Source organism: Chlorocebus sabaeus, chromosome 20 (genome assembly GCF_047675955.1).
Source record: "Chlorocebus sabaeus isolate Y175 chromosome 20, mChlSab1.0.hap1, whole genome shotgun sequence".
Taxonomy (NCBI): Eukaryota; Metazoa; Chordata; class Mammalia; order Primates; family Cercopithecidae; genus Chlorocebus; species Chlorocebus sabaeus.
Window position 1 is genome coordinate 29230562 of NC_132923.1, and position 17962 is coordinate 29248523.

Sequence of the window (17962 nt, forward strand, 5' to 3'; positions counted from 1 at the left end):
ATATTATTAAAACTTTCCAATTGGACTTCCTTTAAAAACAAAAAACAAAAACCAAAACCTGAAGTTTTACCTGGTGGCTCATATTGTTCTCCGATACAGCTTAGCCACTGCCACCTTGCCATCCTTCTCAATTAAGGCTGGGAGTAGGAAAAGTAGGTAAGGAATTCTAGTTCAGATTTGGGAAGCTGAGCTCCGAGTTGTACCAGATTAAAAATACCTACAGAGTTTTCACATAACAAATATATAGAAAATGTAGTTCCCACATATCTTGGTCAATCCTGTGAGCGGAGAGTCTGTTAAATAGGTATTTTATTTAGTGTTTAACAACCGGTAAAGTACAACAACCCATTTCCCATATAGTACAGAGCATTCCATTTCAGAATGCTGGGTCTTTACATCCCAGTCATACTGGATTATTGATGGTAGGGCATAAAGGAGATGGAACAAAACATTCGATGTCAAGATTTCCTCACAGTTGTCCCCCAATGCATCCAAAATTTCTTATACTCCGGTCAGACCACAGGTCCAAGAGAAGGTGAGGAGAGCATTAACTACAGGGTCAGCTGAACTGTGGAGCAGATGCCTTCTTCCAACCGGGACCTTTCTTTGTGTTACCTGGTGAGCAGTTTGTGCCAACTTAGGGATCTGACTCAGGGCACCTCAGGCAGATCGACCCCAAATGTTGCAGGACCTTGTGCAAAAGTACCAATGGAGGACCGCACGCCACATGTCTAAGTATTTAAAAGTCATGCATAAAGCTAACAAATTCTTCAATTATCTTCCATCCTGCCACTTTGACACATGATGCTTTCTTAACCCTTGGAAGCCCAGGTATAGATTTAGAATTCTTAGACTGTTCAGTGTTCTGTACTGGCCCCCGGCCTCGTGGTAGCCCTTGTCTATCTCCTTCCTACCCTCATCCCCTTATTTTTCAGCCCTGGACTCTTGTTTTCACTGTAAGTTGTTTCTCCTTGTTTGTGTGTAAATTCCACAGTGAACACTCCAGGCCCCAGGCCCTAATCCACCCACACAGATGCACCCTTTGCCGCTCCCTGTGCCCAGGTATATGCACTCAAGATGGTGCCTGCCTTCAGGAGTTTAAACCCCCAGAGGGGGCCCACATTTGGCCTAAAAGTGTGTGTGTGGGGGGTTATCTGAGTAGGAAACTCTAGGTTCCTGATATCTGGGAGAAAGCTGGAGGAGAGACAGAATGGGTCTCTCTAAGGAAGGTCCCCTCTTTGCTGGACTAAATTATTCCTCTAGGCTGTGTACAGGGTCAGAAATAAATAACTCTTACATCACAGCAGGGCATGTCCATTATCTTCCTATAAATAGCAAATCTTTCTGGATAGCTGAACCTTTGTCCCATTTTTTTGAAATGTTATGCCCATCAATAGTATTGACAGAAGGAATTATATCAGTTCCATGTGGGAAAGTTGACAGATTAACTCATATGCAAGACTATATTAACCGACTTTAAGGGATCTATCAAAGGGAAAAAATAACAAGAATTAGGACCTCAAATGTATGAACAACTGAGTACCTGCTTTTCACCCCAATCCTGTTCTTAGGGCGTAACACTGTAGATGGAACCAGCTTTGTAAGAATGCTGGCAAGTAACAGATGAATCAAGTCCACTGAGTTGAGGTTTCTTCAAAGGAGTAGCTCCTTTAGAAGAACTTGAGAATCCAGATTTAAAAAGAACATTTCATTTCCATTTGCTGTATACCTAAAAGTGAATTTTTATTAAAAGCAGATCACATCGCTTCAGGAAATTCAGAAAACTATATCTAAATACACTGAAGGAAAGATATTCCTCATCAATTTAGATTCTTATAGCCTCATAAAGATAAAATGCAGATGAATCAGTTTAAATCAGGCCTTCATTAAATTTTAGAATTAGCTTTTGGAATCCCAACTATTGAGGTGTGCAGTGTCTGATTCCTGAGCATTGCGACAAAGCCATGAGCAGATAACGGTAAAGTGCATCATTGCCAGAAATAACACGGGCTGCCTTTGGTTTGTGTTAATAAAGTATAAGACAACTTAAACTCCAATTTTAATATCATAAATCCACCTCATTATAAATAATCTTAAACTCCCTATGTTATCAGCATTTTCCTGTGTTTCTTTGGTGAGCCTGAAATGTAATTTTCTATTTATGCTTCCAATGTAAATCTCCAATTTCTGGTTGGCCACTCTGGCACTAAGCCTAAGCTCTAATTTATTTCCATCTTTCCTTATTTCTTACATCAAAAGAGACCGTTGGTTTGAATAACAAACATTCAATAGACTTAGACGTGGGGTGGCAGGCGGCACAGGCATTACCTGTTTACCTTTTATTGCCTTCTTTGAATTGGCTTTTCTGGGAACAAAACCAATAAGACATGCTGTTCCTTCATCTAGTTTTTACCCAGGTTATTTATCAGGAGACATTCCTCCCCCCTTCCCTGTTTCAGCAAGGAGTGGCAGCAGGGTGAAGAATTCAGACTGGAACTAGGCTTCTGACCTGACATTATCATAGGTTATTGTTCTACCAAGTCATGCAGAATTTCATTGTCCTTAAGATTCTGGTTCAGGCTGATAATTGTTTTTGATTCCAGAAGATGCTGCTGCTAACACATTTGTAACCTGTAGGACAACAGTGTGCTGGGAACAAAATGCACACTGTTTTAGCCTCTTTGAAACTTTGCAAAGGTTCTTCCCCACCTGCCTCCCCTTGCTGTCTTGCACAGTAATTGGCCTAATAAAAGGCAGAAACAAGAATTTATTACACCTTGGGCAGTACTTAAAACAAACTTTATTCTCAGGAACAGCAGTTATGTCTACTTGCTGCTTTATATTTTGATATTTCCTCTAAATACTTAAGTCTGAATATATTCAAAGTCAAATTGCAAATCATTCAATTTCCCTGCTCCTTTCCTGGTTCCCCAGGTTGCCTCTTATGATACTCCATGTAAACACTGTATTTGGAAAGATACATAGATCAGCATCCCTAGAGTCACATGATCACCATCAATCTGTGAAAATAGCATGACTTAAAAATAAAAGTCTCTTAGTACTCTGCCAACAGGCTTTGGCATAATCTTGGCAATCACTTAGATTTTTTTTTTTTCCTGTTGTAATTTTTCCCAAGTGGAAATAGTCTCATATTTTGCAGAAGTTGTCCAAGCTAGTGAACATCAATCCATCTTCCTGGGTACTAAATTCGTCAGCTGAATGTATTCAGTCCACACAGAAATCAGTAAACTGAGTGTGAAACTGCTTGGTGGCTGCTTCTTTCATCTTAAGAAATTGCAATACAAATTCCTGAAATCGTTTATGCAGGAATTTTTATTCTTTAAATCTTCCAGTGTTAAAGCAACAAGAAAACATTTAGAATGTCCTTTGGTGGAATCTTATTACACTTGTTATATATGTAAACTGATATTCTTTGATGCCAGCACGTTCGTTGCCCTTACAGAGAAATCTCTGCACAATGAAACAAAACAGAACGAAAGAGGACAAAATAAAATGTCAGTCTTTGCTGATTTGAATTAGATACATTAACAGATTGTCTGGTAACACAAATTGGCAATAATACAAAAAATCTACATATTACAGTATTTCAAGAAAAATAACTTCATTTGAATACAAAAGGATAGATACACTTTCTTTTTTCCTATAGCCACTCTTGTATAGTGGGTGTGTGCTCGCACTGGACTCAGTGCTGCTAAGATATACAGGGGTATGACTGGCTTGCACTTTTGGAGGGGGCTGTTACACATGTGCATCACTAACATCGGACAAAGAAATCTTTCAACCAACAAGGGTTACGGAGCAACGTTCACTAAAGCACAGGTTGGAAGGGATTCAGGGACGGAAGCAGGCCAATATGGCAGCTTGTAACAGATTTCCTTATGCCCACAATGCACCTGACAGCAAAGAATGCTATTTGGTTGGTCCACACACTGGGCGGAGTCGTACTAGGGCGCACCACGCTAGAGTAGCCAATGTTTTTAGGTCGGTTGATTTGTTTTTTGTCTTTCCTGTTTGGGGGTTGTCGCAGCCTTAGCAATCCACAATATGCTCTACAGCTGGCAATGTGATTTGCAGTGATAATATCAACAGCTGCCAACTCCTCTGGAGTCAGAAATTAACAGTCTTGACTCGGATGTACTGTCCACGGGTGATAAATATGGCTTAGTTCAGTTAGGCCTTCTTAGTTTGTACACTGTCTGAGTGGGGGTGTCTGTATGTGTGTGTTTCCTATGTTAGTAGCAAATGTTTGGGTTGTGTCTGCTTTCCCACGGCACAGGCCCGTTCGGTGTGGCTGGAGGTGACAACTAGAACACCAGGGGGCTGGCGGTTCCCAGCAGCGTGGTCAGCAGCAGCAGCGCTGGGGAGCCGTGCGGGGGCGCACCCTGGCCAGAGTCGGAGCCGCAGCTGCCAGCCTCCTCGCACCGCAGCTTCTCGCAGAGGATGCCCGTGTATGCGGCCGGGCACAGGCAGCGCACGTTGTTGTGGCACGTCCCTCCGTTCTGGCAGTGCAGGAGCTCGTTGTCGCAGACATTCGCTGCAAAATGAGGGGGAAGGTAGGGGTGGGTGGGCGCGGGGAGGAGAAGCAGAATCAATTTAAGTTCATCTGGTACATCTTGTTTTCAGCCTAAAAAAAAATCTCTATCGATCTTTGTGCTCCCCCCTCCCCTCCACAAACGAAGCCTGTGACTCCAATTTCCAAACAAATGTAGTTTTCTGCCTTTGTTTTTATCATATTAGTCTTTTTCATATAATATTTTTGCTGCAATCTTGGATGTTATCATTGTCCGTTTGAGGCTATAGAATACAAAATAATGCAATAGTCCTGGTTTGGCAGTATCTTTTCTTCATGGAACTGGGACCTGTTGTGACCTCTTGGGTTTTTAAAGGACAAGTGCCCGATGCCAGAGTGCAGATCTTTGAAGCCAGATGAATGGTATTTAAAATGCAAAGCAGTATTCTTAAAATGACCAAAATCCTCTAAGGGGTGGGCCATTCTCTCGGTGCGTAATTCCAGCACTGCATGCATGAAGACAGAACCCACGGGGAGGCATGGGGATGGGGGTGGGGTGGGGACACGGGGAAAGTAGCATGCTCCAGGCAGGCGGCAGCCAGATGGGAAGAGAGAAAGCTTGTTTCATGGGAGGAGTGTGAGGAAAAGCAGTCACATTTGTCCCTGACAGCCTATTAAGGATTTTTATCACCTTGTAAATATGGGAAGTATAGCCCAAGGTTACCTTGATTTCTGGGAATAGTAATAAATGCAGTGGCGAAACTCTGATTACCAAAATTTCATTATGTCCATCAATTAACAGAATCAGTTTGAATAAATCAAGACAAGCAACTTCAGAGACTAGAACTCATTCACAGACCCTGTTATGTAACTTTCACCTCTAATAATTTCTTATTTCTTCAAAATTCTGACTAACCTCATTAATTCCATGTCTTCTATTCTTTTAGACAATCACTGTTTCACTGATTTAGCAGAATGTTAAATAGAACCCAGGGAAATTAAAACAACAACAAAGAGTAAAAGAGCCAAGAATATTTCCCAAGCAACATATGCTGCTTAAGCACTTAACATATAGAACCCCTCTGGAATGAGAGGTGGGGGACAGAGCAGAAAAAGTAACTTTTTATAAATTGTAACATTTTCCATTTTTAAAAAATGTCATGGTGAAATTTCCCCAGGGATGCCACATGAGTTCAACAACACACTACACACTCATATACACATACCTAATATTACTACTAAGTGCAAAGTATTAAAAGAAAACAACTCTACCCTCCAAGTAGTAACTCAATAGAGAATGTTCCCTTGTCCATTAATTATGTTCAACAGTCATGTCAGCTTCAAAAGAAGCTTCTTACACACAAACATGCCAGTGCTTTCTGTGCGAATGAGCTTAGGAAAGATGGTGGTGGATACTCACATGGTGAATAAGAGAGTGCCCTAAATAGTCCACTGTTTTACTGCTTTCCTCAACATTTGCTTGGTGACCTCTAACACAGTTGCATAGTGTATTGGAATAATTTTCAAATGTATCCACGCTTGCTATCTGTAAATGTCAGAAGTGACTATTAAGGCCTACTAAATCCTTCAGGCTCCAAATATTGATATGCAACGCAGTGTTCCATGGTTTCTAATGATTATATAAGCTACCTCTTATTGAGTGGCTTAGAAATCATAATATTAGAACCACATTATTTTATGAGTCATGGTTAAAAATGTCAAGATCTATAGCTGTGAAGCAAAGTCCACAAGTGTAGAGTGGTTAGCCTCATGGTCAAAACTGACAAAAGCCCTTGTGTTTGGCTTTAGTTAATTTGGAAAGCATATGTAGGTTTTCAGGATTTTATTTTGCTTACACTTGAAGAAATATGTTTAATTGGGGCAACATGGAATAAACAGATCCAGATAACTGTTTTCATCTAAAGTTAAAGATCCTCAGCATTTCTTGTTCCAGGCAGCAGAATGCTGAATGGGATATTTCCTTTCATTTGGGCACTAGAGGTAGGGAAATATCTGTTCCATCAATATCGATAATTGCTTGCCTTGAATAATTGAGAAGAAATCAATAGTTAATTACATATCACTCCCCTTTAGAAAAAAAAAAAAAAGCTATTTTTCTTCTTCTTAGATGTGAATATAAATCAGCTGTTGAACAGAGGTTTCTTTTTACAAGAAGCTGGTGATTAAGTTAAAATTCAGTATTTTCCTACATTTAAATAATTACCAGTTGATTTTGATAGTTGTGAGAAATTTAATAAATACACTAGGAACAAATATAGCCCAGAATTAGTAATCTCATGAATTGGCAGGATATATTTTCTGCAGGAGATAAATAGAGAAAAATAAAACCTATAATATATTTCATTATTTATAATTCACTATAAAACATATTACATTTGGTCTCTTGATTGTGCTAGTCCTCCAACAAATACAGAACTTTACCATACATACAGTGCTAACTGTTGAAATCACGTGCTAGAAGCACATCTAAACCTAATTATGGATCTTACCTGATATTCATAATTCATGCTCCATCTTCATGTCATTTTGAACCAAAATTGTGGTAGTTAATAAAAAACTAGGTGGTTAACAAATATCACTAAGCTCTTTTTCAATATGCTCAACCTTGTACTAGACCCCACAGAGAAAATGAAAGAAATATAAAGCATGATTTCTGCTCTTATGGAGTTTAAATCTGGCTGGGACGATAAAATGTCTACAAAAAATGATCTAAGATTAATTTCATTAAAATACCCTTATCAATTCCATCCAGCTTAATCAATATCTGTTGTATGCCAGGCACCCTGCTATATTTTATGGTTAACTAACTGCCCTAAAGGAGTACATGGTTTGGCAGAAAATAAATGGAAAATAAACAAACACACAAACACACATTATGATACAATATAAAAAAAATCTACAAAAATGTCTTTACAAATTACTAGGGAAACTCACATGATATCATAAATAATTACTTTTGGGAAGATTAAGGGAGATTATAAAAAAGAGATTGTATTTGAACAAAGGCATTCATCAGGCAGATACTGGTAGAAAGACCATTATAAGTAGAGAAACTGCATGAGTAAAGGCAAGGAGACCTGAAAGTGTATTGTATTGGTTATTAAGCAATTGTCTCTCAACACTAAATCCACCCTTCTGATGTTGAACTCTGCAAGTTGTCTGCTGGATCCCACCAACAGAGGGCACTAGAGGGAGCAGAGAAGGTAGGAGGCGTGGAAGATCCTGTTTCCTTGATGCTGTTTGATGGTGCTTCTAACAGTATTGCCCATCAATGGCCCTTCACACCAACAGCAACATGTGGTTCCAGTGTTAAGCTTTATTCATAACCAGCTTCATCTCACCCTTAGAGGTTCCCACACCAGCCTGGAAGCATCCCTTCCCTAGAGGTTTAAGCCTCAGCTCCAAGGAGGTTCTATTCAGCATTTCAGAGGCAGCTGCAGCAGCCAGCCATTATCTCACCTTAAAGGTGCAGGTTTCAGCTCTGTGGGTGTCCCTTTTATCCAAACTTTTACTTTCTGATAACTCCATCCTCTTTCCTATAATCCCTCAGTCCCAGAGTGATAGATAGTTCCTGCTTACTTAACACAGGAATTACTTCAGTATCCTGTTCTCATTTTAAAATTTCAAATGCTCTTTAAACCATTTGTTTTAATAAATTCTCTCTGTTGAAATACCTAGAAATGGTTTCAGTTTTCTGCCTGAAGCCCAGCTGAAAGACACATTAGTGAAGGATGCATGGACTGGTATGGCTGGATGTTGTGGGAATTCAGGGACCTCAAACGGAGGGACCGGCTGAAGCCATGGGAAAAGAACATAAATTGTGAAGATTTCATGGGCATTTATTAGTTCCCCAAATTAATACTTTTATAATTTCTTGTGCCTGTCTTTACTGCAATCTCTGAACATAAATTGTTAAAATTTAATGGATACATCACTTCCCCAATCAATGCTATTGTGATTTCCTATGCCTGTCTTGTCTTTAATCTCTTAATCCCATCACCTTCGTAAGCTAAGGATGAATGTCGCCTCAGGATCCTGTGATGATTGCGTTAACTGCACAAATTGTTTGTAGAGCATGTGTATTTGAACAATAGGAAATCTGGGCACCTTAAGAACAGGGTAACAGCGATTTTCAGGGAACAAGGGCGATAACCTTAAAGTCTGACTGCCTGTGGGCTGGGCAGAATAGAGTCATATTTCTCTTCTTTCAAAAGCAAATAGGAGAACTATCACTGAGTTCTTTTTCTCAGCAAGGAACATCCCTGAGAAAGAGAATGCGTTCCTAAGGGGATGCCTCTGAAATGGCTGCTTTGGGAACGACTGTCTTTTATGGTTGCAGATAAGGGATGGAATAAGCCCCCAACTCTGGTAGCACTCCTAGGCCTATTAGGACGAGGAAATTCTCGCCTAATAAATTTTGGTCAGACCGGTTGTCTGCTCTCAAACCCTGTCTCCTGATAAGATGTTATCAATAACAATGCATGCCCAAAACTTTATTAGCAATTTTAATTTTGTCTTGGTCCTGTGATCTTGCCCTGCCTCCATTTGCCTTGTGATATTTTACTACCTTGTGAAGCATGTGATCTCTGTGACCCACATCCTATTTGTACACTCCCTCTCTTTTTGAAAATCACTAATAAAAACTTGCTGGTTTTGCAACCTGGGGGCATCATGGAACCTGCCAACATATGATGTCTCCCTGGGACACCCAGCTTTAAAATTTCTCTCTTTTGTACTCTTTCCCTTTATTTCCCAGACCGGCTGACACTTACAGAAATAGAACCTATGTGAATTATCAGGAGTGGGTTCCCCCGATAGCTGGAATGATGGATGTGCAGAGGGAAAGGCAGATGTGGCCTGATTGTGAAGGTGCCACTGAACACATTGTGGAGTTTAGTAATAAGGAATGGAAAGCTGTCAAAAGCTGAGAAGGAGGGTGGTGTTTAAAAGAAAAATGAAGGTGAATCTAGAACAGAAAAAGGGCAGACTGGAGGGAAGGAGACCATACTTCAGTCAAATGGACTTGGATGAGGTTAGAACAATGGGGAAAGGAAGGAGGGAAAAGATTTGGAGACAGCTTATATGAATGGATAAGAGACATTCTAAAGTTCCTGTTTGGGGTAGTTAGATGCATATTAAAGAAATTTATTGAGAAAAGAAGAAAGGAGGAAGAGTTTAGTTAGGAGAGAAATAAATGTTTTTTTGACCTATTGACTTTGAGAGCTGTTTAGGTTCTTCTGTAGCTGTTCTGTATTAGTTGGAAAACTAATGGAATAGGAGATAGGTCATTCTGGAGACACAAATTTGGAGCTGGGGTGGTGGTGATCATTGTTGCAAAAGATGAAGCAAAAAGAGTAGAAGACCTCATCCTACGAGAATATAGACCAAGTAAAAATGAGGACTGCAGATAGAAAACTGAAGAACATCACCATTTAGGCCATTGGAAGAGAAAGAGCATAAAGAATTCTGAGAAGAAAACAATGTCAAGAAAATGCAGTGATCCTATGAAGGTATGAAATTAACCATAGACATCTTCTTGATGTGAATGACTGTATCTATGAATAGACAAACTGGAAAAGTATGAGAGGAAGGGCACTTTGAGTTGGACAAATGAAATATGCAAAATAAACATTGCATGTTCTTGATTGAATCTGTCATAAGGGGTTCTTGAATAATTGGAAAAAGGATTGAAAAATTTTGAAGAATTAACATTTAATGGATGTCTTTGGATGTCAGTCTAAAGTAGTGGTTCTCAACACTGGATAATTTTGCTCCCATGGTTATTTGACAACGTCTGGAGACATTTTTTAGTTGTCACAAGTGGGTAGGGAGGGCACACTACTGGCCACTGGTGTGTATAGCGAGGCCAGGAATGTTGCTAACATCCTGCAGTATACAGAACAACCCCCTGCAATAAAGAATTACTTCTCAATTAATGTAAAAGATAAAATGACAAGACCTGGGTCAGGGCATCAGTCATAGCAATGAAGATGGGCAGTTGTCCCTGATATATTTTGGGGAAAAGTAGAATAAAGAAACTTTGTCATTTCTAGATCAGGAAGATAGTAAGTTTTCACGTGCTGAGCTGTGGGAATTAGAGGTGGCTCTAAGTACTTGAATTGGAAATATAAGAGTGGATTATCTTCTTCAGGGAGTAAATGCAGGAGATTGGGATCTAAGACAGACCCTTTAGTACTGTTCACAATGAAAGGATGAGAGCAACCAAAGGCACCCCTGTCATGTAATTTGCTTTCATAGAAGCAGTAAAATCAGAGCTTGCAGGAAGCTTTAGAAACCATCTAGATGAGCTGTAGCTAAGAAAGCTGTAGATAAGCAATTGAGAGTAGAACTGGGACTAGAATCCAGGTCTCCTGATTTACAGATTACTGCTCTTCACATAGAAAAGAGCAATCAGGAGAAATGTAGTAAATAATGTTGCACAGTGCCACATTCCATGCTCCTCAAGACATAGCTGACTTTCCCACTTACCAGGGAGACATGAAATAACTCTTATATAGATACTCAGTAGATTTGCAGCTGTATTGACTAAGTGCTCTGCTTTCATATCACACTATGACTAGGCAGAGGTCTTTGTTGATAGCATCAATTGTTACTCATTCTAGGGCTTTACCACATTTTGGTGGAGCTCCAAGTACAAATCAGCTCATACAGAAAATAAACCAGAAATACCAATGTCTAGGCTGAAAATGGCAACTATGCCTGCATTTATACTGTCCTTTCCTCTTCCCCTGTACATAGGAGACTGCTATGGTTTGAACATGTGTTCTCTCTAAAACTCATGTTGAAATTTACTTGCCACTGTAACAGTATTAAGAAGTGGGGCCTTTAAGAAGTGTTTAGGTCATAAGGGCTCCACCTTCATGAATGGACTAATACTGTTATTTTGGGAGAGGGTTTGTTATCATGGGGTGGGCTGACCCTTTCTTCTTCTCATTCTCTCTCCGCCCTTCAGTCACAAAATGCCTTCTGCTATGTTATGGGGCAACAAGAAGGCCCTCACAAGATGTGAGCCCCTTGATCTTGGACATGTCAGCATCCAGAATTGTGAGTCAATAAAAATTTCTATTCATTATAAATTACCCAGTCTGTGGTATTCTGTTATAGTGCATAAGATGGAGTAAGTCAGAAGTATAACTAGTTCATCATGGGACTCTCTTGCACTGAACTTCAAATGCTTCTCAACACAAGGTTCCAGGCATCTACCATGAATTGACAGTACTGGCATGAAGATAAACACCCATTTACAATCCTGGCATTGTCTCATATAATCCCGCATAGAGTTGCAAATTAAAGATCCAAGTGAAAATTTCTACCCAACAGGCATCTTTCAGGGATCACTCTCTTTAATTGGTGCCCTGCTCTGTGGGTTTGCCTCAGACTGAAAACTCTAAAGTTATTCTGTGGGTGTATTCATTTTAAGCATGTCTCAACTCTCTCTTTATTGTTATTGACAGTTTAAGAGTGTCTTATGTCAGTAAACAGAAAGGTTCATTTTAAAATCCCTTATACAACACTTGATCCAGTACTGGATGCAAATAGTTATTTGCTAGACAGAATTCTTTTCGTTATGGTAAAATATGAGCCTTAGATGCCAGAAGAGCTAATACCGCTTTGGTAATAGCTTGACTATATTCTAAAGGATTCCTTTTAGTATTGATAAATATAATCCATTTATGGAGTATCCAATATCACATAATATAATCTCCTGATGTTTTGATATTAGGAATGATTTCAAATAGAGCGACCAAGATAATTTGTGGAATTTGACAGATGAGGTTAGAGTATTAATGTTAGGTTCAAACAGAGTTATGTGGCAAAAGATGAAGTGTAGAATTCTGGTGGAAAAGCTGAAGTCAGTAAGGTGCTATAACAGTTCTGATCATAGCTTTAGTAAGCAAGCCACAAGGTAGATAAATAAGCTCTCACAATTGCCATGAGTTTACAAAAACATTTAGAATTTCCACAGTGAAAGAATAAGTCAAGCAGTATTTCTTCCTCTCTTACTTCTATTTATGTTTCTTGCACCATCTTGGATGAGGAGCGACACAGGGATATAGCTAAATTATTTAATTCTTTCATTTTATTTTTTGGCGGGTTTCTTGATTGTCACATACATTTCCTCTTCTCAAACTGCAATCTACTGTCAAATGTGACTTACGAGATCTTGATTCCTTTCCCCTCTATGAGTTCTTTCTGGAAGGTATGGAAAAACTGACCACAGATGACTCCTTATGGTGAGAGGGTATTAGCCAGGACTTGGTGTTACCACTTGTTCTATTCTTTTATCTTTTATGAGCTGAAGGGTCACTTATTCCCATAAGGTCATGGTGATCCATTACACAACCAAAGGGAAGTTTTCTTTTCTCTGTTTGGATTTTGTTCAACGTTATACATTTAGGTTCACGCTGTCAGTGAACTGCTATGCTTGAGCAATGCTGGGCCTGTATTTATAGACTTGAAAGTTTCTCTTTTTGGCTTTGTCTCCTGCACTTCAAGGAATCGATGCAATGTGTTACCATGACAGCTTTTCTTGATGGTTGTATTAATAAAGTGACCTCTACCTTTACCACCTGAAAGAAGCCCAGGATTGCTGAGAGAAAGATGTTCCAAATTGTTCCCATCCTTTTCAAAGAAACATCAAAGAGTGAATAACCTCCACCAAATAGGCTAATAACAAAGGTATGTGTGCTACATTCAGGTCTGATTTAGGCATTCGAGACTGTGTGGCAGGGAATTGAAAAGCTGTGATTATGACCCATTTATACAGCTTTTGCAGTTGTTTTGCTAAGTTGTGATATGTGAGATGGAAAACTGAACCTACAGGTTAGCTCCTGGGTGTGGAAGAAACTTGATAGACTGTTTTCACTTTTTGTTGTGGTGGCTGGAATTCTGGGTACACTAATTGCATTCCACCCCCACCCCACTACATTTTTTTTCCCTCACTTATGGTCTGGTCTGGCCATGAGGGGTAGTATGGTGCAAAGGGAAAACACATTGGCTAAGAGTCATAAAACTGGAAAACCTGAGATCTAGGTCTGACTAGTCACCCATTTACGACAAGGCCTTGGACATATTATGCAACTACTTCGTGACATTCGTTCATACATTTGTCCAACATCCACCCAGGCACTGCTCTAGATGGTGGACATATCATGGTAAGCTAGACCCACAGTGGAGCTGCATATGAGGGGCTTGCATTCTAGTTGTAGCTGTAAAGTTAGGCTACAGGCTATAGGTTTGACGTTGGTATTTCTAAAATTTTCTCAAGTTTCATGATTTGCATGAATATTTTTAATGGAAAGCAAAGTGTTAGGAATCCCTCCTCTTTTTGACCAAATATATGATGACGGTTGGCCTTGTGTAATAGAGTTCTTGGTGATGACTTAGGTGACTGTTTCTGTTTGATCTGTTTTGGTTCAGTCTTATCTGCTGCGCCATGGAACAGGGATAGTTTTTTTCCCTCATATGCACTAAAAGCATGAGGTGGTATAAAGAGAATTAGGCTCAGATCCTGTGATTCAAGTCTCATCTCTGTAGTTAATGGGCTGGGTGAACTTGGGGAAATCACTTAACCTCTTTGTGCCTTTCTTCACTTCACGAGCAGGATAATAACACTTGTCCTATTTACCCGCCTAATAGTTGTTGGTAGCCTCAAGATGAATTATGTGGAGGTGCTCTAAAAAATATAAAACACAACCTAAGTATACTTTGTTAAAGTTCAATTTCTTCCTCAATCCACCCAGTGCTAGAAGCTCAGGATGGAAGAATGAGGTGCTAATTCCTACCTCTGCCAGAATAATGAATTAAACACTACCTATTCAATTCAAGCTAATTGAAGTATAAAAGGAAGCAAATGTCCTTCCTCAAAGACAGCATCTGTGCATGTCTTCTGCTGGTATGAATCTTGAGGTCAAAACATGCAATTCTCAAATATTTGTATTCAACTACTACGTATTCTACAAAGCCTTGCAAGGTCACCTTAGAGTGGCAGTGCCCATTTTCTCAAAGACAACTTTTATATTCTCATTCAATGTGCATTCTCCTGTATCAATCAGAGCACATAAATAAGATGTGTTTCCAGAGTAGCAGGGAGGGGCTGAGCTGCAGACCATCAACCTGCATCCACTGCTCCGTAGCCCACCTTTTGTCTTTTGCAATGTTGATGGTGTAGGGGACCAGGGGAGGTATAGATGTAAACAACAGACTGAAACCTGGTAGCCATCATGTGAAGACACCCTTGCTTTCCTGCTTTTAATTTACATTCAAGTTTGTCTGTATCCATCTGAAGACAGTGGTACTTTGGTGGCGTGACCCTGTGTGACAGCATCCAATGTACTTGGTTTCAGCATAATGAAGCCAAGGGGCAGAGCTGAACTGGCTGTAGGGAACAATGTGGAAGCTGTTGGCTGGGTGGTTAGACACATGAAGGTAATCAAGTACAACAAGTTCTGACCTTAGTGAGTAGCCATTCTATTCTTACTCATCTAATATTAAAGCGCCTGTTATGAGAGTGACACCTTCTCTTGCCAAACCATAGAAAAAACTGCTTAAAACACCATTAAAGAGCCTCACTCATTTAGAAGGAGACCATTCTACAGTCCACAGTATCCTGGCTAGCATGAAAGAGGTGATGGGTGACTCTGATACAGGAGCAGAAGGCCCTGCCCAAACATCCCTGAAATTTTTGGCCTTTGCAACCTGAAAAAAGCCTTTGCTGATATTGAGAAAGAATTAATTCACTGACAATCCTACAAGCTGAAGGCTGGGCACCTCTCCCAAAGTGATCATTAATGATGTATTGAAATCCTATTTAGGTCGACACCTTCAGACACAGACACAGGCAAGGATCTCCTGAAAATGGTGCTGAGAAGTCACAGACTTTCTCATCAGGTATCAGAAAATGCACTTGTCTAGTTTAATAAGAGTTGCAACCTCTACTCTTAGCCAAAGGTGAAAGATGGAATTCATAAGGAGGCATATTCACACACAATGGCAACACGTATCAGGGTAAAAGTCATCCTTTCAAGGTACATGACATTGTGTCAGGATGAAAGGCAGATACAAAATGTTTATCCAGTATAATCTCCATAAGTACAGACATGTAACTCTACACGTACCTGCGTAATATAAACCTTAGCAAAAATACTAGAATCAGTTGTACCAAAATGTGAACAGTGTTTATTTATGGCTGGTAGGTTTTCACCTTTATACTTTTCACTCTTTCCAAATTGCCTAGAATATAGTCCTTTGGTGATATTAAAAATGTTAATAAAATAAATTGCTGTTTTTTTTGAGAAATATGTGTCTTTTACTGAGATAATAAAGGTAATTCAGTTAAGAAAAGAATCATGTAATTACATTTTATCAAATTTCAGTATTTGTGTTACTAATACATATTTCAGTAGAACTACTGATTATCTCAGAAAAGGCATGCGTTTCTACACGATCCCATAACCATGAAGGGGTCTTAGACCTGATTCCTTGGCTTGCCAATGACTCCACAGCCTCAGATGTGAGTGTAACCATCAGAGCTTCCTGAGCTAAAGGGATCTCCAGCCCATTGGATGGCCATCTTGTTGGTAATTAGTAGAGACCGGTGCTAAATGAGTGGACATTTTTACGTTTGTAGATTGAGCCACAGTGACAATTGGCTGAATATCTCACCACCTTTCTAGTAGAGGGGATCAAAGTTGAATTTAAACTTAAAACAAACAAACAAAACTATTTCATGTAACTTGAGTTTGTGAAGCACTGTAACCTGCTGCCCTTGTATGTACCGGCACTATGTCTTTTACCTGTTTATTGTTGTTATGTCATTAGTATTCAGGTATGGAATAGATGCTAAATAAATAATAAACAAATAGGCCAGGTGTGGTGGCTCATGCCTGCAATCCCAGCACTTTGAGAGGCCAAGGCAGGAGGGTCACTTGAGCTCAGGAGTTCAAGACCAGCCAACATGGTCGAACTCTGGCTCTATTAAAAATACCAAAAAATTAGCTGGGCATGGTAGTGCATGCCTGTAGTCTCAGCTACTTGGGAGGCTGGAGCAGGAGAATTGCTTGAACATGGGATACAGAGGTTACCTGGGAGGTTGAAGCAGCAGAATCGCTTGAACCTGGGAGATGGAGGTTGCAATGAGCCAACATTGGGCCAATGCACTCCAGCCTGGGAGACAGAGTGAGACTCTGACTCAAAAAATACAATACAATAAAATAAGATAAAATAAAATACACAAAATTTTGTTGTCTACCTGTTTCTGAATGGTGGATGTCTATCTATTCTTAGTAGCTAGCTAGCTAAATGGGAAAATAGATAGAAAGCTTACAGGTTGGAGAGGAGGAAGTGGAAGGGATTTTTCCTTGCTGGCTTCCCGGTTTCCGGGAAGTAGAAGATAAGGCTCTCTGCTGAGCATGAGGAGGCAGAGGTAGGGTGGATCTTGAAGGGAGAGGTGAAGTATTTGGCAGGGAATGAGAGAGGAAGCTAACTAGGAACACATGGAAAACGTGCTGAGAAGTTTTGACATGCCAACTCAGGTTGGATATTATGATTGTCAAAGGTTCCCATACACATGATTTTATAACGGAAACATTAATAGGAAGAGAATCGTGACTTGTATTAAGTCATTCTTCATGATACAATATACACCTGGGGAAAGGATGGAAGAGAGGAGAAGCAGCAAGGGTGACTGGAGTTTTGAAATAAGAGATCAGGAACATTCCTTTCATTTCTTTTTTTTTTTTTTTTTTTTTTTTTTTTTTGAGATGGCGTTTTGATCCTGTCACCAAGGCTGGAGTGCAGTGGCATGATATCGGCTCACTGCATCCTCCACCTCCCGAGATTCAAGTCATTCTCCTGCTTCAGCCTCCTGAGTAGCTGGGATTACAGGCGCACACCACCACGCCCAGCTAATTTTTGTAGTTTTAGTAGAGACGGGGTTTCACCGTGTTGGTCAGGCTGGTCTTGAACTCCTGACTTCATGATCCGCCTGCCTTGGCCTCCCAAAGTGCTGGGATTACAGGCATGAGCCATCACGCCCGGTCTTCCTTTCATTTTTCGTTAAGCAAAATGTATTAGCTCTCATTATAATCTGGGCATTGTTCGTAATATAAAGGTGAAAACAACATGGCCCTGAGGACCTGAAGGATCTCATTGATTTTTTTGTGTGTGTGTGTGAAGGTGATTAGTTAACTCTGAAACACAGGGTAAAGGAAAATCCACATGGAGTTGTTCTTTGTGGGAGTACAGCAGAGGTGAGAGACCATTATGGGAACACAGAAGAACTCAAGTAAAAGGATTTGGTGTTCTTTGAAATGATGTTGGAATTATGAAAGACAATCTTTCCAACCCCATACAGTACTAAAGACAAATTTTTAAAACATTCTACATTCT

At 39.9% G+C, this 17962-nt stretch overlaps 1 protein-coding gene across 6 annotated transcripts in view; it reads right to left on the reverse strand.

The window, feature by feature from the left end:
- Nucleotides 1-268: 268 nt before the first annotated feature.
- NTNG1 (netrin G1) overlaps nucleotides 269-17962 on the reverse strand; it is a 353391-nt gene continuing 335697 nt past the window's right edge. For 3 of the 6 annotated variants that reach the window (XM_037998133.2, XM_037998132.2, XM_037998134.2), the window contains one exon: nucleotides 269-4555. In XM_037998133.2, the coding sequence (XP_037854061.1) occupies nucleotides 4326-4555 (230 nt within the window). In that variant the 3' untranslated portion in view covers nucleotides 269-4325. The remainder of the gene's footprint in view (nucleotides 4556-17962) is intronic. The other 3 variants (XM_037998128.2, XM_037998135.2, XM_073008531.1) reach the window with 2 other exon arrangements.